The sequence below is a fragment of the Zalophus californianus genome, chromosome 2, assembly GCF_009762305.2.
Source record: "Zalophus californianus isolate mZalCal1 chromosome 2, mZalCal1.pri.v2, whole genome shotgun sequence".
NCBI lineage: Eukaryota > Metazoa > Chordata > Mammalia > Carnivora > Otariidae > Zalophus > Zalophus californianus.
Window position 1 is genome coordinate 34,216,139 of NC_045596.1, and position 26,834 is coordinate 34,242,972.

At 41.4% G+C, this 26,834-nt stretch overlaps 2 protein-coding genes across 6 annotated transcripts in view; one reads left to right on the forward strand and one right to left on the reverse strand.

The window, feature by feature from the left end:
• The window catches only part of LIMCH1 (LIM and calponin homology domains 1), a 321,291-nt gene that overhangs the window by 65,612 nt on the left and 228,845 nt on the right, over window positions 1-26,834 (forward strand). The gene's annotated exons all lie outside the window — the stretch shown is intronic.
• The window catches only part of LOC113924486 (homeobox protein ceh-8-like), a 32,348-nt gene continuing 12,220 nt past the window's right edge, over window positions 6,707-26,834 (reverse strand). Inside the window, 1 exon segment of the mRNA XM_027598349.1 lies at window positions 6,707-6,836. Within this exon segment, the coding sequence (XP_027454150.1) occupies window positions 6,707-6,836 (130 nt within the window).

Genomic DNA, 26,834 nt, shown 5'->3' on the forward strand with positions numbered 1-26,834 from the left:
GGAAGGAAACATGGTGAATCATGTACCGCATCTTAAGGGATTTATCTTAGAAGTAGTATTACTTGCACTCACATTTCGTTGGCCAGTCGATAAAAGGCAAGTCAAGGCATGTCAGTGGTCATGCCTAACTTCAAGCAGGCAGGAAAGCATAATCTTATCATGTTCGTGGAACGAGGGAAATCAGAAATATTTGGTGAACAGCACTAAATGCTTACCACAGATTTTACATACGGTGGATACTGTAATGCAGGCTAGGAAGACAAAAATGAATGGGGTGTACCCTAGTCCTTAAATTTCATAGAAACAGCTTTATGTAGGAATTTCAAAAACATAATGATGAAGTGAAAATGGTTAAAAATGACTTCTATATTAAAAGAGCTTCAGAAAGTCTGCTTTACCATCCCATTTCTCTAGTTTTTATAATTATTTTCTGAAAGTTACAAATAGCTACAACATAATCTTCAGAACATAAATCTGTTTAAGAAAAATGGGCTTTATTCAGTTTTACACAAGTTTTGGTCCTCCTTAGACTCTTTATGAAACACATAGTTTTTGTGTTTTTGCCATGCTTTAGCAGTCTAAAAATTGAATGCGCCTAAGGAGAATAACTTCTTTATTACATGCTGGCTGAAAACTCAGCCAAAATTCCATTGAAAGCCAGTTGGTTTTCTTTCTTTCTTTTTTTTTTTTTTTCCCTCTGTGTGTCCTTCAGTGCTGAAACTGGAAATAAACCAGCATTATGGGTTCATAACCGAGAGTGGAGCGATTCTGCACAATACACAAGCAAATTTGTCATTTAAAATATCAGACATCTGTCTCAAGTTGGTGCTGACCTTCTAAACTGCAACTGAATGTCCAGATTGTTACTTCTCCATCCTCCTCAGAGGCATTTTTAGTGTGGGGTTCACAGCCCCATGCTTCTTGTCTGCTTCCTAGTGGGTTATGGGTTGTTTCCTAGAGTCTAGACACGAAATGAAAAATGATTGTGTAATTCATTTCCTGTTCGTCTCTGCAAAATTCAGGGGAAGGTCTCAAAGCCTTCGGACGCACCACCTCCTCCTACTTGGTAGAAGGAGCACACATTCTGGTTCTGTAGACATGCATTGACATCTCCGCCAGCCTCTTGCTACCTGTAGAACGTTGGGCAAGTTGCATAATCTCTTTATGTCTCAGTTTCCTTCTCAGTAAAATAAGGAACATAAGAACTATTTCAAAGGGTTGTTGTGAGAGTTGAGTGTATGGTTTCTAGAAAATGCCAACAATGTCTGACATGTAACAAGCACCCAATAAATATTCCCTACTAGCACAGTGCTTACTGGTTTTCATAGGATTTCATTGCATTTTATCTCATGGGAATAAATCAAGACGAGGGAAGGCATACAGATGAATTGGTTTTTCCATTTACTTCCAAAAAAAAAAAAAAAGAAAAGACAAGACTTGGAATTCTCTTGGAGTCAGAGTCACAGTTGACTTTGCAAAGATCTTATTTAATTATAACATGTATCTCTTTTCTCCTCTGTTCCCATTTTTCCTCACTCATCATCTCATTAGATTCCATATAGACCATCCCACTAACTAACTTTCTTCACTTGTAAATCTTTTCTCATGCTCTTTCCGGTTTTGAGGGATTACTTTAGTGAGCAGTGATTAAGGGCTAAAGGGGATGGGTGCCAATACTGTAGGAAAACAAAAACTTTCATCATTTTAATAATAAGAGCTAACATTATTTGAATCTGTACCTGGCTCATAATTAAAGATTTATTTTTTCATAGGAAATCAGAGCTAAAATTGTATCAATGCTGTGAGGTTGCTGTGAGTACTATTTATATATTACAGATAAAGAAATTCAGGCTGGGAAGTTAAGTAGTTGGCCTTAGGCAACATACCTAGTAAATGCTAACAAGCACTGTTCTTGGAATTTGAATCCAGGACTGTTTGACTTCCAAATAGCTTCTCTCTCCCCGCCCCACCCCCACCCCAAGCTCTATTGTGCAGACAAGTTTGAGTTCAAAATGGGGAGGTGATATTCCTGGCTGATGAATGCTGTGTGAACACTGTTTGAATAGATTAATCATGGCAACTAAAACTAACAGTGTGTATTGTTGCCTTTTTATACAGTCTACACTTTCTTGTCTGGATGACTATAAAACACAAGCATGGTGCTGTTCTTGATTTCTGACAGAGTTTTGAGACTTGGAAGCCTGTCCTTTGTTAACTCTGCATATGTACTTTCAGATTTTGTGTACGTGTGGCTCGTCCTCGGTGTCCATGATGGGAGGGCTCATAATAAGAAGAAAGTAAAGATGGAAACTAGAAAAAATAGGCCCTGCCTTCCTGTCTGAATGACTCCCTCATTACCCCCCCCAACCACTTTCTAAACAAATTGACCTAATAAGTAAATCTAGGGGTCCTCTGTCCTTGTTTGGAATAGTATCATTTGAGCATGGCTTTGCTTTCTGAAGGGAAATGTTGAGGACTAGGTGACAGCTAATGGACCAGGATTTTTACTTTGAATTCTGAGGCTTACTTGGCTGGACACCATCTTAAATGGTAGTGATCTTTCATGGCTTAAAAGCTGGTTGATAAAATACGGGACATTTTGGAGATTCTAAAAGGATCAAGTATATATATATGTATGTATATATATAGTATGTATGTATATCAAGTATATTTATATATATATAATTTATTTTTTTTTAAGTAGGCAGTGGGAGCTGGTGCATGATTTTCTAATCTAGTTTCATGGTCCTTTTGATCAACCACAAATAAAACGGAACAAGACAGCTTCTCTCAAAGGGTTAATACCCTGGAATTTCACACTTAACAATTGGCATTCTGTCCTCTGCATTCTTCAGGAATTTTCTCACTGATGTCAGTCAAAGGACTTTGGTTTGTTATGCAAGACAGTGGTCCAGTGACTTTGCATATCACATTCTCTTAAAAGGGAGGGAAATCCTTGCATGCTAATTGGGGAAGAAAAAAGGTAGTGTAAGTGGTTCTTTGGCTCCAGCTGAATTAAATGAGTGAGTGTGTTTAGTGAGAAAATAAAGCACAACACATCTCTTGCAAATGAGTGGGCATTCTCTTGAAATGTCTGCTTACCACATTTTTGTCATTTTGTGTGTATCTTACTACTGTGTCACTGTGATCACATTTTTAAGGAAACACTTCAATATATTTATATAGTTTGCTTTTCTGTTTTTTTTCTTACTGCTTTAGTTACCTATTACTGGGTAAGAAACCACTCCAAACTTAGTGGCTTAAAATAACAATTTATTATTTCTCAAGATTTTCTGAGTTGACTAGCTCAGCTGGGCAGTTCTGTTCCACATAGTGTTGGGAGGTCATTGTATTCAGTGGCTGTCAAGGCTGGGCTGGAAGTCCAAAAAGTCTTCTCCTACATGTTGGGCACCTCAGTACTTATCCTCACGGTCTCTCTGCCTGGCTAGTTGGAGCTCTCTCATAGCCTCATAGCCTCGTGGTCTTGAGGTAGTGGTGCGTCCTCAGCTAGCTGGCTTGCAAGAGAGAGAAGGCAGAAGCTGCCAGTGCACATAAGGTGAGGCATGCAAGTCCCAGAACATTACTTGCACCATATCCTGTTGGTCAGAGGAAGTTATGGAATCAAGGGCAGGGAGTTGGTGGCGGGGGCGGGGGGGTGGGCAGTAGATCCCACTTCTTAATGGATGGAGAGGTGTATGCCTAAAAGAAGGGAAGGAATTGATGACCTAAATTAGACAGGTCAAAGAGAGTACTGAGGGCAGAGGGACTTGTGGCTGATGGAAGTGCCAAAGGCAGAGGCAAGTTTGGTCCCACTTCCTTTCTAGGGTTCTAGGCAGAGACTGCTGCATGGAGTAGCTTCATGCCAGGTTGGGAGAAGTGCGTAGCAACCTCAAAGGACAAAATGTTGAGGTCAGATGGAGGGAGGTCTCAGATGCACTCACAGTTCTCTCTCAGCTCCTGTGCGGTGGCAGAAGAAGCTGGAAGTTCTTGAATTCAGGCGAGGACTCAGAAGATAGCTGAGTTAAGAGGTACTGGGCTTAGGCCAGGAACTGGGGCGGGGGGGAGGGAGGAACGTGAGACCCTGAGCTCGTGGTAGCACCCAAAGTGGCATCCCGAGGCCATGACCGCCAGCTTGGATGTCAGCAGCAGGTGCCCTGGAATGGCCAGGGTTGGAGTTCCAGCCAGTTTCCTTTCCGTCGTCCCCAGGCCCGGCGGCAGTACAGACTAGCCCCTTTGCTGTAGAGGGCAGCCAGGATCCAGGGGACACCATTCGATTTGCGTTCTCCATCTCCCGGGGCACCATCCCAAAAGGAGACATAGCCCCTCTCCTCATCGAGTTACTCGTTTGGAGATAAGCAGGAGGAGGGTGAGAAATCTAGCCACTGACCATGATGGCTAAAGCGACTGAACCTAAAATAACTGTTTAATTTATTGTATTGGACTAAATAGTCACCAGATCTGTCTACAGTTAGGTCTCCTTCCTTCTGGTCGCCTGAATACTGCTTCCCTGCCCCCAGATACATTCATGCCCGAACTCTCAGAGCCTCTGAATACGTTCTCTTCTGTGGCGAAAGAGACTTTGTAGATGTGATTACGTTAAGGATCTTGAGTTGGGGAGATTTTCCTAGATTATCTGAGTAGGCCCACTGTAATCACAGGGTTTCCTTATAAGAGGGACACAGGACATCCACGGCAGAAAAAGAGAGATGATGACAGAACCAGCCCTTGGAGTGATACATGTTGAAGACAGAGGAAGGAGCCATGAGCTAAGGAATGCGGGTGGTCTGTTAGCTAGAAAAGACAAGAAAAGCTCCCAGGAAGCCTGGGGAAGGAATGTAGCCCTACCAACACCTTGGTGTCAGACTTCTGAAACCGTTAAGAGAATAACATTTGTTTTGTTGTAAACCACTAAACTTAATGTGGCAATTGGTTACAACAGTAGTAGGAAAGGAATCTACCCTGCCACCTCCAGCCAGAGTCACTTAGAAACATTGAAACTGTGATCACTTTGTTCCCATGAGTGCAGAATAAAGTCCTCCCCGTCACTTCTCCCAGTAAGATACTAATTCTATTTGCTAAATAAGAACATTGAGGGGTAGGGAGTGAAATTCAGTAATTTTGCCCAGATTGAGTGGTTGGTTAGTGATTGAGCCAGGATTAGAACTCGCTTCTTTTCGAGCTGCAGATGAAGTGCTCTGGGAGCATCCTACAAGAGCATGGTCTTGTGTCCAAGGATGTCAAGTAAAATGTATCAAGTAGAAATCTATAATGAGTAAGCTTTCAGGATCTCAAAAATCCCATCTTAAAAGTCTTATGCTGTAGAACTTACTGACATGATGCTTCATAGAAATAACATGAAAGCAAGTGCCACTCTGTGACTCAGTGACCCACTCATGCTTTAGAAATAACCAGTTACACCATATTTGCTCCACTTTTAATGCTGTAGGCAGTCTTCAAGTCACTTACAGTTTTTTTTTTTTTTTTACAAAGTTCAGTTCAAATTTCTTTTGGTGAGAGAGTTCATAGAGCCACACACACACACACACACACAAATCTCTTCAAACTTTATTTTTCTACTCAAACAACAACACCAGCAATTATATTCTGACTTCTAAATTAGGATGCCAGGAACCCTTGTTCCATCTTTGGAGGTGACGTTGACAGTGGTGGTTTGACCTAGGGACCCAGACATCAGAATCATGCCCTCTGCACTTCTCCATCTGAATGTGGGCGCACCTCCGGCTCTCTTCTTGAGCTTTCCAATTGAATAAAGGTGGGCAGTTGGCCCCACTGGTGGACTGGGATTGCAGGCTTACCCAGGGCCTGCTCACGAGTCTGGGTCACTCAGAAATAATATCCATATGTTGGGGACAGCTTGCGTTTGAGAATAAGCTTTGTGACCCAGTTAATACTCTGGGAGATTTTTTCCCAACATGGTCATTGTGCTATTTGCAGCACAAGTTCCAACAAAACAGCTTTTCCGTGCTGTCGTTGGGACTGTAGGGGCAGCGTGGAAAGCAGCTGAATACTAGCGCCAGGGCAGTCTGCGCGAGAGATGTTGGCAGAATGGAAATGGAATGCAGCCATTTTAACATTTCTGTGCACACGCTTTGCTCCCACCCAAGGAACTATACTATGTGTTTCAGTGCTCTGCCTGGGGAGAATGCGAAACTCAGAATTGGTCAGTGTGCATGGCAGGTATATATTGGAAATGTGGCAAAGCAAAAATCCACTAAGGACATGCATTATAGAGTGGCAAATGAGGGTAAAAACACATGGTTTCTGGCAGGTGTTCCACGCTTCCTATCTGAAAGGTGAGTCCTTTAATCTAAAAATGAAAGCCATCCCAGAGTCCCCTAGGTAACACTCCAAATACTGTCCCGATGCTCGGATCCCCTTCGTTAAGCCCTTTGTTGGATCTGAACCTGAGCCTGACAAAACTCTTCTCTTAAGGAGGATTTCCAGAAGGGCTACTGTAGCTCTGTGCATGCCCTAGAAGAAAAGTCGATCTGTTTCTTGCTTTAAAAAAAAAACTCCAAAAAACAACAAAAAACTCCCCCCACAAAACCCAGTTGGTGTCCATGAAAAATATCTTTGCATGTCTAGACGGTAGTGCTGATCAGTTGCCTTTCATAAGGAAGGGATACAGAAAAACTATTATTCTCTGCAGAAACCTTGTAAGGTCCCACGTGACCCAAGTGACCTCTCACTCAGCTAGTGTAACAGGAGCCAGAAGTGTGCAAGGAGCTTGAGGACTGATGTCGTAAATCAGGCCTGGCATTATGGAGCTTTCCTGTTTGGGGCTGGGATTCTCTCGAGGGCTCTTGTTGATTGTCCTGCAGATAAAGGGTGGAAAAAAAATTTCAGAACCAGTGTGAGTTGTGTCAATCCCATATTGTTAGGTTTCCACCCAGATGGCATTTATAACCAATAGAAAGGAAACTCTCTAATGTCATTACCTTAAATAAGGGAAGGAAGAACTAAAGCATAATTTTACAGGCAAAAATTGCGTGGAAAGGAATGTTTATTTGCTGTCTGCTTTTGCCAGATATTGTGCTCGAGGTGTTGCAGATGGCCTTGTACAATAATGAGGGAAGGTTTTGGTTTTTGCTTTTCATTTGCAGAGTGGCCGGGATGACTTATGCATGCGAGTTAGAAGCTATCTGTGTGTTTCCGTCTGTTTTCCACATAAATGGAATTTTTTCCTCTCGTTCTCCTAGACATTTTCTCCCATGTTTATGACTATAAGTCATTAAAGCTGGCCCGGGAAGCTGTTTTTAGGTCTTCAGCTGTTGTTGGATGGAGTTGAGAAATGTTTGCTTTCACAATGGCCCAAAGCGAATTGTCACATGTGGTGAAGTCGAAACCCCACAGCGACCACAGGATTATCATACCCACATTCAGTCCATTGTGTGTGGGGTTTGTTGCCAAAACACTGTCTACTTGGGATATGAGAAGGTGCTGGGGCACTCGCGCTATATGCTGTTGCAGGTTAGCTGTTGCCCAAAATCGCTCCCTGTTTGTTCACACAGCTGTGGAACACACCACATCCAAAGCATATTCAAGTATGTGGTTGACCCTTGGGTTGAACACGTACTGAAATTGTTGCCCATTTCGTGACATGGAGAGGAAGCAGTTCATTTAACACAGACACAGCCTCCATCCAGATCTGCTGGGCTAGGAGGACAGAGGTTCAGAAGGGCTGAGTAGCTTGCTCAAGTTGCATGATCAGGTAAGTGGTTGAGTGTACTCGTTCCTAGGTCTGTCTGACTCCAGAGCCTAGGGTATTTTTTATTGCAGGGCTTCTCCAACTTGTATGGTGAAGGGCTAATTTTTTGTGTGTTTCGAATTTCAAATCCACTGTAAATACTGTACATGCTGTATTACACGTTGTAATACTGACTGTACACGATTAGCATGCAGCTTTCATTCTGTGCAACTCACCCAGGCAGTCAGCCCACACCTAAACATTTACACCTGCTCAGCAAGCTGAGTCCGCTGATCATGCGCTTGGATGTAGGGCAATGTCAGATTGCTGTGAAAATTTCTAAAGATTTCTTTCAGTATGATGTCATGGACTGGTGTGATCAAGATCACAGATCACATTTTGAGTAGCACTACTTTGGTGTAAGGGTGAGGGGAGCATATGTCCTGGGAAAGCCAGACTCTGACTTTGGGAAGAGAAGCTTTGGGAAGAAAGCTGAATATATGGATGATCATATGGTTTCCTTATTCTCTCTAAGACAAGCCTGATTCCAGCAGCCATGCTTTCCATTCAGTTATATGCAGGGCATTGCTCTCAAGTCAGGAACACAGGGCAACTTCCTCTGCAGGAGAAGCACCAAATGATTTCTAATACCTACAACAAGATCTGCATGGTGGGGGGCGGGGGGGTGTTGGGAGGAGAGATTTAAAATGGAGCGGGCCACAAAAACGTTCCTCCTTGCAGTAGTTTCTCCCAAATTCTCCCTTGTTAATTCACATGGCAATCTGTTCAGCTCATGTATTGAGCCTCTCCTATATCCTAGGCACTTTAGTAGATGCTATATGATTAAGGAAGTGTTTCTGTATCTTGTAGTTTATTGTTGCTGGAGAAAGGGAAGAAGTAAAAGACACTTAAAAATATCATTAAACATTAGTATTTTGTTATTAGTTGGTCCTCTATAAGTAACAATTTTAAGAAAATGTTTAAAGCTTAATTATATCTTTTATAGGTGATTAAAACATGGTGTTTGTAGTAATTTTATTTTTTAAGCGTATTAACCAGGAAACTAGCATCTAATTAGAACAGTGTTTCTATGGGAAAAAATCACATCTTGCTGAAATATTTTTGACTTTAACACTTTCTTCAGGAATAAAACCTGTCAGACAGAAGTGTGAAAACTGCCTGTACTTAGCAGAATAATTTGTTATGTGAACCAGGACTGGTGAAATGGTGCAATGTGGTACCATTTGGGTTTCTTTGGCCCAAGACATCATAAACAATCTTCTAGAATTTTAGGGTCTACAAAATAAAGAAAAAATACCTCTGTCTATCTTTGGTAATATAGGCAGACCTAATTCTATAGTGACTGAGTATAAAAATAAAATTAATGACATTCTCAAAAGCCTTTAACCGTGAGGCTGAATATGAAGTGGCAGAATAATGAATTTGTTCTTAAGTCTTTGACTCTTATTGTTCGCAGATTGTTTTCCTGCAGATTTCACTTCTGTTTCATGGTTCCGGCACATGTCCGACGCATGTTTCACTTGGTGCTGATGAATAGGTATTAACTGACTTCAATTCCTCTTCTTACCACTTCTTTGTCTTAGAAAGTTAAGGAGGATATGGATTGCTAGGGATTCTCTATTAACCTGATCTTTTGAATTGAAATTAATTTACAGGGAGAAAATATGGAAATGCATTTCTAAATTATTATAGAAATCAATGAAAAATGACATCTGCCTCTTTTTTTTTTTTTAGATTATTTATTTATTTGAGAGAGAGTGAGAGAGAACAAGTGGTGTAGAAGGAGAAGCAGGCTCCCTGGGGCTCGATCCCAGGACCCTGGGATCATGACCTGAGCCAAAGGCAGACACTTAACTGACTGAGCCACCCAGGCGCCCCTTGCTTCTCTTTTAAATGAAAATGGAGAATTGAGCAGCTTCTTTGTAAATAAAATCTATTCATAGTATCTTAAGTGAAGATCTAATTATTTTTTAACAATACTTGTATTTGTTTTAGATTCCTTGGTTCAAGCCTCTTTCTAGCTCTCTCTGTTTTTGAGTTTCTATAGAGAAAGACTTAAAAACTTAAGGTGTGCTGTCTCTCAAATCTGTGATTTTTTTCCTCTTTGGTAAAGGCATTATTGTGCCTTGGTTTTAATATGAAGGAAAATGAAGATGGGGGTGGAATTTGTATTAAATATTTGGAATTTTTCTCCCTCACTAGCCCCAACATCTAAAATATGCATGGGATTTGGAAAACACATTAGAAACAAGATCTTTCACAGATCCTAAAAAAAATGCATTTCTAAATGGTGACAAGTTCTGATTTCTGAATAGTGCTATTTCATTTAGGAATTTTGGTTGCTAAATTGTATATAATAATCTCTATTTTTTCTTTTCCTTGGGTTTTATTTCGCCTCCCTAAAGAATGAAAAACCTCTTATAAGAAAATTAATACCAAATATCCATTTTGCTAATATAAACTCATTTGCTAAAATAAACTAGTAATAGTATAAGCTAAAAATATATTAATTTTACAGTTTTTTTATGGGACCTGTGGTAAGGAAATATAAAGTAATCAGAATCTGAAATAGTTTTGCTTCTTTGTCTCTCTCTGTCCCTAAACTCTTGGGTTAGTGGGAACATGGAGACCATATATGAAACAAGAGATATGATTTCATCTCCAGGCATTAATTAATTTATTTATCTTTCAATTAAAAGAAACATTATTTGAGAGAGCGAGGGAGGGGCAGAGGGAAAGGGAGAGGGAGAGAGTATCTTAAGTAAAATCCACACTAAGGGTGGAGGCCGACCGTTATGGGGCTTGATCTCAGGGCCCTGAGATCACCACCTGACCCGAAACCAAGAGTTGCACCCTTAACTGACTGCACCACCCAGGCACCCCCTCCAGACATTAATTTTAAAAGCATGTGCCCTCAGCTCAGGTCATGATCCCGGGGTCCTGGGTTTGAGCCCCGTGACAGGCTCCCTGCTCAGTGGGGAGCCTGCTTTTCCCTCTCCCTCTGCCCCCTCCCCCTGCTCATGCTCTCTCTCTCTCAAATAAATAAATAAAATCTTTAAAAAAATAATAAAGACCGACCACCAAAAAATGCATTTTGCAGAAGGCCCGAGTTTGGCTATTTAGGGTCAGTGTTTGTTTTTTCTCCCTATTGTGCACGTGCTTGGCATATTCCCTGGCACATACATAGCTCTCAATACATATTTGTGGAGTGAATGAGTGAAGGACGAAATTGGGTATGTAACTGACCGATTAACTGACTAACTGATTTCAGTGATAGTTTAGAACTTCATTTGTGTGGGTCACCATTTACGGGGTGAAATCACCTATATTTTCCAAAAACAAACTTTCTCTGTATTCATTTTCTCTGTAGTCTGTGTTGATGGGGAAAGAGACTCTCTACCACCCAGAAGTCTAAATATAGCTTCTCACAAAAGGGCTCATGTTACAGTGATGCAAATGGAAAAGAATAACAGACCGTGTTTTAATCATATAAATGTAGCACATGTCTCCTTTCCCTCCTCACTCCATTTTATCACAGGTAATTACATTACTAGGTATCGGTAGTTTAACCAAGATAGATAATAATTGCTGGAAAACTATGGTTTTTAACTTGAAGAAAGGACTTGCTAAGTAAAAGAAGGAGAAAAATACCAATGTGTTGTGTTTGGTGATTCTTTTTGTGTAACTGTTTGTTTTGCAATGCAGGAAGGGACTTAAATTTTGCCTGCCGATGTTTGATGCTAGATTTTCATCAGAGGAAGGGTCATATCGTTTTTCTGTGTGTTTAGAGATTTGTTTAAATGGAAACATTAGTAAGTGACAGTCTCACTTTTGGGGAATGAGTTCCCTCATGAAAGCTTTGTGTCTTGTGCTCCAATGTAAAGAGAAAAAAAGTCATATTGGATGTCTTTTTCTTTCTGCTCTGGAGAGTGTATCAAACACAACCAACATAGTGAGTTCAGACCACCTGTGAGACTCCAAATTGCTCTTCCTGAGTCTATGTTGAATTTAAAAACAACATTTGATTATAGTATTTAAAGCAAATCAAGGAATATTCAGATGAATCAGTGGGTAAACATATTTAATAGTATAGACCTTGCTCTTATTGCAAATGGATTATTATCCAGTGAAACCATTTTTCTTTCATGTTGTAAAGCTTTCCAGATTTCAGGAAGCCAAGGCAGCTGTATTTTTCAAAACCTTCATATGTGATCCCAAAGCACCATTTCCTAGGAGAAATGAAGATCTGTTACTATACAGTATTTGTAAGCAATGGCTAACCTCTTTTCTGAGAACATCAGAAATACACCTGGTGAAGGAAAGCCCTCGTGCCTGATAAAGTGGGATGTTCTCAATTAACCAAGGGAGCATTTGGGTAAGAGGGACCCACGTAGCAGGTGCTGCTGGGCCTCTCATTCCAGCTTGTGAGGGATGTGAGGAGATTTGCCTGGTCTCAAGGGCTGAGAACCATTAATACAAGCGACTCAGCAGTTTACTCCTTTGCTACTTGCTTTGTCCTGAAGGATGTGCCCACATCAAACTTATTGATGCAAGGAAATGCAAGCTTCCTAGACCTAACTGTGATTGATAGAAAAGGCTGTCAGAGAAAACCCTGTAGTCAGAGGCAGGGCAGATGTTTCTATCTGGATTGCAATTGTCAGTGGGTCAGAAGGGAGTTGAAATGTGTGCAGATGACTCAGAGACTGAAGACCTCTTCCAGTTTGTAGGAGTCCAAATAGTTCCCAAAACTGAGACACTCATTTTGTTTAAGTTCTAGCAGATTTTCTTTGTACACAGTTTTATTTTTGATACTCCTAAACAGCCACTGGGTGACTTTTCAGTCATATTTTATATTAACGTCTCTCTGTTGTTCAGGGCATAGCATTGGTTTATTTTTGTAGTATCATTAAGAAATGGTAAGGATGACACACAATTACAGAGTTTTAGGGGAAGTCAATATTACTACATAAACTTGACCTTAAAGGTAAGTCACTGGTCCTGGGAATATTGGGTTGGTGTCGGGCCAGCTCAAACTTGGGCTTGTGGTGGCTCTTCATTGCCCAACACAATGGTGTCTTTGCCTGGCAAGCTCTACCTCTCATTAAGGAGTCAACATATCACAGCAGCCCTTCCCTCCCCAAATAACCCTGGGAACAGAGAAGTTAACGCAGCCATTAACACTTGCCAAGTACAACAACAAGAGGTTCCATCTGCCCTAAGGAGGGGCATCCCTAGAAACTTTAGTGCCTCTGAGCCGGCCATCAGAGCAATGGGATTTGTAGTCTTGCTCAACATTGGGGATTTGAGTATCTCTTTGGATAATCTTCCTTTCCCTAGTGGTTAGGCATATGGTTCTCATAAAAGAAATTGTGTGGACTATATTTTACTTAAGTCTGCCCATCCACAGTCTCTGATGTGATAACCAGACCACCAGACTGAGGTTAACATGCTGGATGATTTATTGGTGATGTTGCCAACTTCTTCTGGCTTGGATGGTCTTGCTCAATAACCACTGCGTGCTTTTGTACGTACAGATTAAAGGGCTCTTCACCGTTTTTCCACTCTTTATTAACTTGTAGGAAGCATATTTGGATCTCAAGCCTCTGATTGATGATCAGTTGATTGACCATGAAAGGTGGATTCACCCCATCCCGAGTTTGCCAGCACTAGTTTAGGTTGAAAATGGTGGCTCTCTTCTGAAATGACAGCCCCTGTAAGGTAACCATAAAGCCGGAAGGATCAAAGATATTTGTGGAATTTTTGTCCTTAAATGTTTTGGCAATAAAAATTGTAATGGAAGCACTCTTAATATTTTCAAGAAAAACAGTAGAAGTGAACTGTTATAATTGGTTCCAACAATTAGGTATTCAAGGAAAACATGAAAATATGTGAAGGTTTCCTTATCTGCTTGTCTGCCAACTTGTATCTTTCCATAGTATTTTTTCTTTTACTCTTTTTTTTTTTTTTTTTGAGAGAGAGAGAGAGAAGAGAGCATGCATGAGTGGGGGCGGAGGGGCAGAGGGAGAGGGAGAGAGAGAATCTTAAGCAGGCTCCACACTGAGCATGGAGCTTGATGAAGGACTCGATTTCACGACCCCAGGATCATGACTTGACCAAAATCCAGAGTTGGACGTTTAACCCACTGAGCCCTGCAGGTTCCCCATCCATAATACGTTTCAAATGGTATTTATTTAGCTTAAAAATGGAAATTAATTTTGCACTGATGGCTTGAGATTAGAGTTTCTGTGCGTTCTGGAGACAGGGGTAGCTACTGACCTTTATATCTTGCTTTATTGTCTGTTGGTCTTGGCAGTACTTTTCTCTTCCAGGATGCGTTCCCAGAATGGGTCAGTGAAACAAATGCAATCTTTGGAGGACTTCGGCTCTTTGTGGCTCAGATAAATATATATCAACTTAGAGTGGGTTTTGTTTCCCTCTATGAATGAATTCCTAGAGAATTACAATTGTGGAAAGAATTGAAAGTTCAAATATAATAGAATGAAGTTTTCCTAAAGGATTATGGTTTGAAGCCTCAGTACATTGAGTAATTGTTCTAAAATAGGGTTTTCTTGTCAAAGGGTTTGAGGGTTTCTGCCAGTCCGTTTCCAAACAGAAGATGAGGGTAACGATTCCCAACTGCAGGTATAACCGGAACATAGTAGGGAAAAAGTCTCCATTCTGCCAGGTGTTGCTTATTTGAAGCACAGACGAGACACGTGAGATGGGGGCGGCCTGGGGGTGGGGGCAGGTTGCTGCAGGGCATAGAGGATTTAGGCCAGCATTTCCTATTCCTGTTGCACTTTCGAAACCTCTGAGTCTTTAAATGCCCTGTACAAGTGTATGTTAAAATAGATGAAAGACTAGATCCCTAATCAATACGGAAGGGAGGATTATCCTCAGAGATTCACAAATACAGATAATTAGTGGAACCATAACTTTTAGAAGTCTGTATATGGAGAACAGCATGGGAATAGCTAGAATGAAGTGAGTTTTGAACGCTGATTGCTTTATTTTCATACTAGCTAATGAGTTAATGTGCCACACATCCTCTAACCTTTCTGGAATGGTGAACAAATGGAGAGATGTGCTGAGTAAGTATTGGAAGACAACATGAGCCCTGAGGCAATTAGCTGGAATTTAAAGGAATAAACCATGCGTTTATGATTAAACTAGTGAAAGCCTGTATATAAATCCAATTGGTAACACTTTATATAAGGACAAGTGATAAAATCCCTAATGTTGTCCTTGATCTTTCAAAGTGTCTTTAAAATGGAAAGTGGCTTCAGATACCGAATTAGCAAGAGGGAAAGAGGAAGAATGACTTCAGGTTATGTGTGTGTGTGTGTTTCTCAGTTAAAGATTCTAATGTGAATCAGTGTAATGATCAGAAAGAAATTCGAAGGTTACGTTGAATTCATTGCATTTCAAGAGGAGCAAATGTTGTGAGAAAAAGTTAGAGGGCCCTTGGTTAAGTTGGACTGAATCCTGATTTCTCCTTCTTTAACAGGATCACCACTCATGTCTATGTCTGGAAATAAGATGATTCGTAGGCAGCAAAATGCTGTTTTTATTATTGCAGTGATGTCAATCCAAACTAGATGACTATGATTCATGGAATCTTCAAGGAAAACCAAATATTCTTTTTTAATAAAGTAATGGGGTTTGCACATCTGCTCTTAAAAATCTGTTTTTTATAATATGGAACATATGTTAATCACTACATCTTTTATTAAATGGAGGGAAAATTCTTGTTGAGTGGATTAATTCTAGATCCTGAGAATGTGGAAAAATGGAGGACAGCATATTGAGACAAATGCCTTTTGTCTCACCTCTTAATGGTAGAGCAGTGATTTGCACACTCCTGGTTGGGACCCTTGCAAAGATGATAACATCAGGTGATGGGTTGTGACTAGCATTTATTTTTTTATTTTTTAAAGTTTCATTTATTATAAAGAGAGAGAAAGCAAGGGTGTGTGCGAGTGGGGGGGAAGGGGCAGAGGGGGAAGGAGAGAAGCAGACTCCGCATCGAGTGCGGAGCCCCACCTAGGGCTTCATCTCACAACGCTGAGATCATGACCTGAGCTGAAATCAAGAGTCCCAACACTTTTTTTGTTTTAAAGATTTTATTTATTCATTCATGAGAGACAGAGAGAGAGAGAGAAGCAGAGGGAGAAGCAGGCTCCCAAGGAGCAGGGAGCCCGATGTGGGACTGGATCCCAGGACCCTGGGATCATGACCTGAGCCGAAGGCAGACGCTTAACCATCTGAGCCACCCAGGCGCCCAAGAGTCCAACACTTAACGGACTGCGCTCCCCAGGTACCTCGGGTTGTGCCCAGGTTGTGACTAGCATTTTAAAAAAATGCAACTGGGTGGCTCAGTTGGTTAAGCATCTGCCTTCGGCTTAGGTCATGATCCCAGGGTCCTGGGATCGAGCACCACATCGGGCTCCCTGCTCTGCGGGGAGCCTGTTTCTCCCTCACCCTCTCCTTCTGCCTGCCGTTCCCCCTGCTTGTGCTCTCTCTCTCCCTCTATCTCTCTCTCTCTGACAAATAAGATCTTAAAAAAAAAGAAATATTAAAAATATGAAATGGAATAAAAATATCAGAGTACGTTGAATATAGCAAAAGGTAAGTACTATTCAGTGAACTCTGTGTGCGTGTACACACAGGTGTGGGCGATCATGATGTGAGACAGATTTTTCCTGTATTCTAGAGCTTCAACTTTGGAGGCTGCTTTAGGCTCAGCTAGACCAGAAAATCCCATCACAGACGAGGACACGTCTGGTTCAGGGAGCTGGAAGACTACAGCTTTGGGGTCCCTTGTTCTGGACATGACCTGCTACCTGTAGGTTCAGCTGCCTGCCCTTCACTCGTCGGTTGCCCCCAAGCCCGCGGAGGCAGAGTTCCTGTCATTTCTCATAGTGCTCCCAGCAGTTTGCTGCGCCCTCCTTCTTTGCTCCCTCCGTGGCCTGGCTGGCCCAGGAACTGGATGCAGTGTTTGGGATATATAAGGAAGCACAATTCATTCTTTTTTTTTTTTTTTTTAGTCTTTTTTTGATAACAGCTTTATCAACAACTAATTTATATACCAAACCATACAATTCACCCGCTTAAATTATGCAAATTCTGTGTTTTTAGTATTTTCATAGGGTTGTGCAAGCTTCACCACAATCAATCTTATTTTCACCACCTCCAAAGGGAAACTCTTTTATGACCTTTAGCCATCCGTGTTCCCCAGTCCTTCTTTTCTTGGGTTGATGTGGCCGCCTCAGCAGAACGCTCGAGGGAAAAGATGAATCACTTACCTCTTTGGCGAAAAAGTTTTTGAGTATGTACTGCCAACTTCCGTGTAGAGGCATACATTTATGATTTACATATGTCACTCTACTAACATCTTATTAAATTATCAAGCCCGCACTAATGAATTAAGCCTGAAGGAGGAAGGCTGAGTTTTGCCCACACCCCAATTCGATGCCCTCAGTTTAGCAGGTCCTGCCCCGTTTGGTCAGGGCTCAGCTGAGCTCTCGGCCCCTTTTTCTGTCCTCCCGGACTCCAGCCTCCCTTTTCCCAAACTTCAGGCAGCTTTCCTAGACGCCGAGGTTTTTTTTGTTTTTTGTTTTTGTTTTTTGTTTTTAATGATGCTTAGCTGTCCCTAGGCCTGGGATGCTCTCCCTCCCTTTGTCCTTCTGGTGGACTCTTTCTAAGTCATAAAGAACATGACCGGGTTTACCTTCTCTGCTAGTTTTCTTAAATGTCTTGAGCACAGTTAGGTGCCCTTGCCTCTCCCTTCTCTTAACAGCCCATACCTATTTTCCTATTTCCTATAACACTTAATAAGTTTGTGTATATCCCACGCTAGACTTCAGGGATTGGACTTATAGATGGCTTACATTTTTTTTTTTTTTATAAACAGTGTCATGAAGAATAACTTCCCTTGTACATGAATCTTGTACTTTTCCTCCTGGCTTCTCTTTCTCTCTCTCTCTCTCTCTTTTTTAAGGTTTTTATTTATTTATTTGAGAGGGAGAGCTCAAGTAGGCAGAGAGGCAGAGGGAGAGGGAGAAACAGACTCACTGCTGAGCAGGGAGCCTAGTGTGGGGCTCGATCCTAGGACCCTGGGATCACGACCTGAGCCGAAGGGCAGACACTTAACCGACTGAGCCGCTCAGGCGCCCCTCTGCTTGGCTTCTTAGAATGGATTCCTAAAATGTTGGTGCCATTTTTTGTCATAGTTAAAATTTTTTTTTCAGAAAAATAAGCTGGGATCAGATTGTAGTGTTACTTGAATATCAGACTGAAGTGATTCTAAGCATTAAGGCTTGTTCATTGGGATATTGCTTATGTCAGTTTGCTAGGGCAGCTGTAACAAAGTATTGTAAAATCGAGTGGCTTAAACCACAAAACTTTATTTCACAGTTCTGGAGGCAAGAAGTCCAAAGTGTGCGTATTGGCCCCACTGGTTCCGTTTGAGGGCTGTGAGGGGAGGATCTGTCCTAGGCTCCCTCCTGTGCTGTGTTCATGGCATTCTCCTGTATGTGTCCCTGCATCCAAACTTTCCCCTTCTATAAGGACACCAGTCATATTGGACTAGGGGCCCACAGTATATCAGTATGACCTCATCTTAACTAATTACATCTGTAATGAGTTTATTTGGAAATAAAGGTTCTGAGGTTCTAGGGGTTAGGACTTCAACATATGATTTTTTGGTGAGGGACACAATTCAACCCTTCACATTGATTAATACAAAATTGAATTTATATTTTATTTAGGGAGATTTCATATATTTATAATATTGAATTTTTCTAATCAGGGACAAGATATACACTTGACGCTTGAACAACACAGTTTGAACTGTGTGGGTCCGCTTATACGTGGATTTTTTTTCGATACAGTCCAGTACTGTAAATGTATTTTCTCTTTCTTATGATTTTCTTTTTTTTTTTTAAAGATTTTTGTTTATTTATTCATGAGAGAGAGAGAGAGAGAAGCAGAGGGAGAAGCGGACTCCCAAGGAGTAGGGAGCCCGATGCGGGACTCGATCCCAGGACTCTGGGATCATGACCTGAGCTGAAGGCAGATGCTTAACCATCTGAGGCACCCAGGTGCCCTCTTAGGATTTTCTTAATAATGCTTTCTTTTCTCCAACTTATTTTATTGTAAGAATACAGCATATAATACATATGACATACAAAATATGGGTTACCCAACTGTTTTATGTTATCGGTAAGGCTTCTGGTCAACAGTCGGCTATTTATTAGCAGTTAAGTTTTGGGGGAGTCAAAAGCTATTCACAGATTTTCAACTTTGCAGGGGTTGGTGCCCCTAAAATTCTGTATTGTTCCAGGTTCAACTGTATTTCTCTTTTGAAGACCTATTTATAACTATCAATTAAATTTATAGATTTATTAGATTTTGGGCACCTGGAAGATGGCAGTCTTTGAAAAATAACATCAGAATAAGAACATGAGGTAAAGCGTTAGGGATGTATGAGAATGGAGTGGGGTATCTCACATATAGTTGGCATTCCATAAATATCTGCAGAGTAGATTTGCTGAATAACTAGAGAGAGTAAAATAGTAAGGCAGAAAATTTAATTTTAGAATGTAAAAGTTGTAGGCTATGTTGCTAGATAATCTGGGGGTACTTACATATTTAAATTAGTCTAAAATTGTCCTTTATCAGGACAGACTGAGTTTTTAATTCGATATTTCAGTGTGTATGTATAGCTTATCATAGAAGAAGTATAGGAGCTGAAATACTATTATGAGAAGCTTGCAAAAATAAACTCATTAGTACTAAGGTTTCCTTTTCTCTTCAGAATTATAGGTGATTGAAAATTATTTATATTACATGGAAAAAGAGGGGGGCCTGGGTGGCTCAGTCGCTTAAATGTCTGCCTTCAGCTCAGGTCATGATCCCAGGGTCTTGCTTCTCCCTCTCCCTCTGCCTGCCCCCCCCCCCCCCCCCCCCCGGCTTGTGCTCTCTGCTCTCAAATAAATAAAATCTTTACATGGAAAAAGTAAGATGCCCTCAAAAGCGTAATTATTTTAAAACATTTATGTTTATGGTCCAAAGAAAACTTGAATCCACCTCATGCTCTACCCTGTTGCATTTCCAGCTCCTGGGGCTTTTTTCTCCTCCCAAGCCCTCCCTCTTTCCCTGCTGAGTGCTGGTTCAGGAAGATGTGAGGATTGGCCTATTGTGTCAACACTCAGCATTTCATATTTCATCTCAAGTCCTATAGATGAAAGCGGAAATATTTTAAGTTTTAAGAGCATGGGAATGTTTTACATTTCACAGATCTGCAGTTCCTGGTTTCAGATAGTTGCTTTGATGTTTGCTACTTGATTACAGTGCTCAGTTTAAACTCTTACCTTTGGGGGTAACACAGCACATTCAATTATTGCATTGTTTCCTTTTCTTTCTTCTTTTTATTCTGTGTGAAAATTCATCCCTTGAGCTGAGCTCCCACCTGCCCCATCCTTTCACCTTTGGGGAAGGCTCTGCTGGTTTAAGGCTTGTTTTTTATGAGAGTCTTCAACTTCCCACCTTACTTCCTCATAAGCCCTAGGACAAGCTTTCTGGATGAATTCTTTTCTTCTTAGAATCAAACAACTCAGCCCTAGCTGGGCTCTTTCTCTAGGCTCAAGCTCTAGGCCCCAGAGCCTGACACCTGAGCCCCCGCCCCGCCCTCCCGACTACCCCAATACAGAAAGAACTGAAAAAAACGGCACAGCCTGCTTTTGCTACTCCAGCAACTACTGCCTGCCACTTATTAACTCATTTTGAAGTTATTTCCTAGTTGTGAAGGTTAATTTGCATAACATTATCAAATAGTGGGGCTAAATGCTGCTAACTGTTTCCAGATCCTCATTAGAAGGTTTTGTCTCGCTTCCTTTGTTATAGCTCTTTGGTGCGTGGATTTCTCCACTGCAGATATGTGGAGTATTTCCCCTGCCAATGGCAGCATGGTCTCTAGACTTACAAGTCCCTCTGTGTGAGGGGTGCTTCAGCTTGTTATGGGTCAAAGTATCTTTTGGCAGGCTTGGAATTGGCTGTAAATCTAAAGTAGGGTGGTATGTTCAAAAGTGCGGACTTAAGAACCCACGATATAGCTCACTTTGGGCCACTGTGAAAGCGAAAATTCTTTACAGCTCCTCACAGACACATCTCGGGGACTACTTTAATTGCTACCATCGGTGTGGATGAAGATGTCCTGAAGATCGTGGGAACACACAGGGTTGTGCGCAGGCAAGGAAGGGGAGCATGCAGATGGCTTCTAATGACATGATTAGGAATTTGAGGTCGCTTGTTTTGGACGGTCACTGAAGCAAAAATCCTAAAGTCTGTAAGCTCATGTGATTCCTGAATCCTGTTTATAACTTTCGCACCAAGTAGATTTCTCACTCAACTCTCAATACCTTCAGGGTCTGCAAAGTCCCTCTTTTTTAGGAGATCGTGTTCCATCTTTGGCCGTCTCTTACTTAGCTCTTTCTTATTGAACTGCTTTGTTAAGATCTATCATTGCATCAGCTTATTACAGAGTTTTCCAACCATTGAAATTCCCTGGGCGGTATGCAAACATTTGCATGTGTTTTTGTGCAGCCGGAAGAGACTGTAGGAAGAAATGATGTGCCCAAGCAAAACCACGGAGGCAAACATCCAAATAATGCTCAGATGAGATGTGCATTCGTCGACTCACTCAGCAGATTTTGAGGACTAATAACTTGTGGGGCATAGTGCTAGATTATGAAGACTTAGAGATAATCAGTGTTGTCTTGGCTTCAAGAGCTTCTAGTCTACCCAGGGAAGAAAATATATATAATATATCTTTGAAGCCTACTCTATACCCATCCCCAATTCCATTCTCTTTCCACATTTAGAGGCAACACTAATCTGATTTTGGTTTTTATCATTTCCATGCATGTTTTTATATTTGTACTAAATATGTGTGTATCCATATACTCTGTATAATATTGTTTTGTATGTTTATAGAAATCATAACACTGATCATATCATTCTGTAGCTTACTTTCTTTGTCTTTGAGATTTATCCATGTAATTCTAATTTATAATTTTTGCTACTGAGTTTTACTGCATGAATAAAACATTGCTTATTCATGCCATTTGTTAATAAACCCTTAAGGTGTTTCAACTTTTCACTGTAGCAAACCCTGATGGATTGGACAGTTTTGCACATGTCCTTGTATAAGAGTTCTGTAGGTATATTTGTGTAATTGTTGAGTCATATGATCTGTGTGTCTTCAGCCTTTCTAGATTTTGATCAGTTAATTGCTCCTCAAAGCAATTATGCCAACTTACTTTCCCACCAGGAGTGTATTTGAGTTTCAGTTCCCTGCATCCTCACTAACACTGGGTTTTGTTGTCTTTTTTGATACTTGCCTTGATGATGTTCTTACGGCTCCCTGAATGTCCGTCTTCTCATCACACTTGATTAACATCCTTGCCAAAAACGTAGACTCTTAAGAGGCAGGGACAGTGGCTGCATATTCACCATTCCACCTCTGGGAGTTACCCAAATCCAGCTCCTTCATCCTTCTTTTGGACTGCAAGGCCAGTCTCAGATGCTGTATCTTCCACAAAGCCTTCGTTGATCACTCAAAATCAGATGGCGCTTGCTTATTCAGGGACAAACACGAAACATGTTATTTGTACCACTTTCATGTTCACCATAGCCTGCCATGTCTTAGATCTAAATGCATATCTCTCTGTAGCCCCACAGGTTAACTAGTTCTGAAGGGTAGACAAGGTCTTAGTTGTCTTTGTAGTACCTGCGCCTTGTATGTTTTGGGTGCTTAGTACATATTTATGCAAACGCTTCAGTGCCTGCTATGTTCTAGACAATCATTCACACCCTTGTTATTTCATGATATTCAGTGGAGTTGCCAACGAAAGATAGGAACTTGTTGTAGGCTGATGCTCTAGAAGGACTTCAGAAACAAGAAGGCTTTTCACCCCACACCTGCCCCATGCTGGCATTACCAGTCTCTTCATCTGTCAGTAGGATAGGGAGAAAGTGGTATCACTGTGTTTTAGTTTACTTTGAACATTAGTGAAGATGGACATCTTATAAGTATTAGCTAGTGTATATATATATATATATATATGCTTTATATGCAATATATATATATTTTCCTTTAGGAACACTTCTCTTCATATTTTTTGTTCTTTTTTCTTTTAGGGTGTTTGTCCTATTGTTTGTATGACCTTTTTCTACATTAAGAATTTTAATACTCCTTCATGTTGCCAATTTATGAATTATATTAGGCTTGTTTCTTAGAATGAATTGCCTGTCTGAGTGCCTCTATTCATAGTTTCTCTGGAAAGAATATTCCTCCCTTTTCCATCCTTCTCTTACTCCTCTACCCTTCTCTCCTTGTCCCGCCCCTCAACACTTTTTTTTTTAAACGATTTTATTTATTTATTTGACAGAGAGAGACACAGCGAGAGGGAACACAAGCAGGGGGAGTGGGAGAGGGAGAAGCTTCCCGCTGAGCGGGGAGCCCGATGTGGGGCTCGATCCCAGGACCCCGGGATCATGACCTGAGCTGAAGGCAGACGCTTAACGACTGAGCCACCCAGGCGCTCCCCCCCCACTCCCGCCAACACTCTTAACCTGGCCAACTCCTACTCATCTTTCATAGCTTAGTTTCAATACCACTGCTTAGGATAGGCCTCCATTCCTGCCCTCTCTCACCTCATGTACCTCATGTAAATCAACCCCTGCCCCCATCATTCTCTTCCGTAACTGCCTTCATGCTCCCTCATGGGGCCCCTGACCATTGCAATTATATGCACGTTTAATGTTTTTACCCACCACTACAGTCTAAACCCCTTCAAGGGCTGGGATAGAATCTGTTTGGCAAATAAGGGAGTGAATAAATTAAACAGTCAAGTGATTCTCTTTGATCACTATCTTATGAAATCAAACCAAAAGTTAATTTCTCTGTTTCATCAGGTGGTAAAGAAGTTCTTTAAAGACTTCCACTTGCATTCTCAAAAAGCTCTTAGGTGTTTGCTGAATGAAAGTGGAAATGGGAGTTTTGTGAAACGGGTGGATGAGTGAGAGAGAGAGAGAGAGAGAGAGAGAGAGAGAGAGAGAGAACGTGCCTCTGAGATCTGGACAGCTGCATATTTGGGAGTGGGTGTGGTCAGCTGTTCCCCGGTTTCAAGGATGCTGTACCCCTCCTGGTGTGTTTGCCCATGTCGGCTCTGGGAGAAATCTAGCATTCAGACAGCCTTCTGAGAGTGTCTTAAGGTGGTGTGTCTAGAGCAGTGCACATTTTACAGCTATTTCTAAAAGATAAAGCCAAGGCGTAAGCTATGCTAGGCACGTCAACATTCACAGCAGGCTATTTTCTGGAGAGCACTTGTGAATCTGATCTGATTATCAGGCTATTTTCACATGTGGTAGGTGTATTTTAAGGGCAATCCCATGCTCAGTGGTGAGAAAACGAGAAATCGAAATCCTCATCTTCTCTGATTCTGCATCAAAAGCTTTGATAGCACAGAAAATGTATTTTTTAGGGTTTTACAGATGTGTGTGTATGCACACGATCGTGTGTACGTGTGTGGGCAGATTTAATGCCAGTGCGCTGCTTTGATTGGTTAGTTGGAGTTCTTGACATGACTGTTCTAGATACAGCCATGAAATGTGCTGCGTTTCTCTGTGGGTTTGACTGTGGTAAATATTTATGTGTAGTTTCTTTCCTAGAATACAGTTTTCCCAGATTAGAAGGAAAACAATGGCTGACTATTCTGAAAGATGAAGAAACAAGAGGCTGCTATCAATTATAGTGCTTGAAAGTATGGCTTTAGATAAAAGGATGACTTGTTGTTTAATGTATCAAACAATATTGTGAGCAAATTCTGGTTGACCACATCTGGGTGTGTTCCCCTTGACCCTTAAGGAGAAGAGTGAGCCAGGAGTGATGAGGTTGGACCCAATCCACAGGGCAGAGAGGGTGGGGCTGGATCCCATGGAAGGGAGAGAAATGTTGCCTGGATTGAACCTTATAAGCGAGTATGGGTGTTTGGGGAGGACACTGCTTTAGTCCAACTGTGTACAAGGTCAGCTGCACATGATCTTTAATTGTTTCTTCAAATCAGCCTCTAACAATGTGGCTTAAACTCAGCTATTTTCAGGTGGTTGGCATCATCAGTTTAGTCTTTTTTTTTTTTTAAGATTTTATTTATTTATTTGACAGAGAGAGACACAGCGAGAGAGGGAACACAAGCAGGGGGAGTGGGAGAGGGAGAAGCAGGCTTCCTGCTGAGTAGGGAGCCCGATGCAGGGTTCGATGTGGGGCTCCATCCCAGGGCCCTGGGATCATGACCCGAGTCGAAGGCAGACGCTTAATGACTGAGCCACCTAGGCACCCCAGTTTAGTCTTTTTTTAGATTTGTTTCATACACTGCCCCAAATGGTGTTTAAAAAGCAAACAGCCATATGGCAAACACGCTGATGAGGTCCTCTGCCTTGGTTGCTTTGACTCAGCACAGGGACATTTAGTGCTGAGTTTGGGGAATTTTTCAAGTCCGAAATTGTTACTGCTGTGGCTAGTCTCTAAAGCCAAGAGTCCTATTAATCATTTTGGCTGTATCAACCTGTTCTGAGGATAGACTGGCTTCAGATAAGATATTCAGTGGTCCATGCCTTCAGACTTGATCCTAATCACAGAAATGCCTTGTTTCTTTAGAATAACTAGTATAACTACTTACCTGGTTAGTGAGTATATATCTTAACATTCCTTTATTTCTAATTTTATTTAGTTCCTGCATCTGAGACACTGACTTTTTTTTTTTTTAACCTGTATGGGTTCTTATGTCACTGAGACAGCTAGAGCAATATCTTTTATTACAATAGTGATTTTGTCAATGAGAACACTTGGTCTATTGGCGTTTATAAAACTTAAGACTCAACAGCAACATGAACTTCATTAGCCATTATTTTGAAACATGCCTAGGCTTATATTTCTTATACAACTTATCACTAACTTTTGTTTTAGGGTTCACATCGTATTATTTAGTTAGTAGAGAGGATTAATGATCCAGCTGGATTTTCTGTCCTTGTAGTCTTCAGATACCTGTACCACTCTTTGATACATTTTCTTATTTGTCTTATGTTTATGTGATTTTTTTGGGTGATGTTTTCTTGCTCAAAAAAGCAACCACAGGTTTTCTGGGTGCAGCAAGTAATCTGCCTTGCACTAAGCAACAAATGAGACAAACAGTCTATAATAATTCATTATTTTAATAATTTAGATAATAATTTTAATACTTTAAGCCTAAAATTAGCTTTATTATCAGGTTGATCCTGATTTATTTTATTTTATTTTTTTAAAGATTTTATTTATTTTCTGACACAGAGAGACAGCAAGAGAGGGAGAAGCAGGCTTCCTGCGGAGCAGGGAGCCCAATGTGGGGCTCAATCCCAGGACCCTGGGATCATGACCTGAGCCAAAGGCAGACGCTTAACGATTGAGCCACCCAGGAGCCCCAGGTTGATCCTGATTTAAAACAATACCGTATGCCCTGGATCATCTTCTTTGACCAGTGTTGCAGTTTCAAGGGAGATGCACTAAGACAGAAGCAGGTAGAAGATACTACCTTTATCAATTAGCTATTGCTGCAGAACAAACTGTCTGCTCTCATTATTATGCCTGCTTAGCAAATTACCCCAAAACTAAGGGGCTGAAAACAATGACAGAATTTATTTCACTCACAAACCTGCAATTTGGTTAGAACTCTGCAGGGATCGCTTGTCTCTGCTCCACTCAGTGTCAGCTGGGTCAGCTCAAAAGCTGGGGGCCGAAATTCTCTGAAGCTTACTTGCTCACATGTCTTGTGGTTGATGCTGGAGTTCAGCAGAGACCTTAGCTGGACCATCACCATCGTACCTACGTGTGGCCTCTCCATGTGGCCTGGCTTCCTCATAAGATTGGGGCTGGGTTTCAAGGGCAAGAACGATATTCTGTTACTGTGTAAGAAGGGGGGCCACCCAGCCCCCCATCACTGACACGGAGGCTAGCATAACCAGAGCACACTGAAGGAAAGTACCGCTTGGAAACTGGACAGAGCAAACC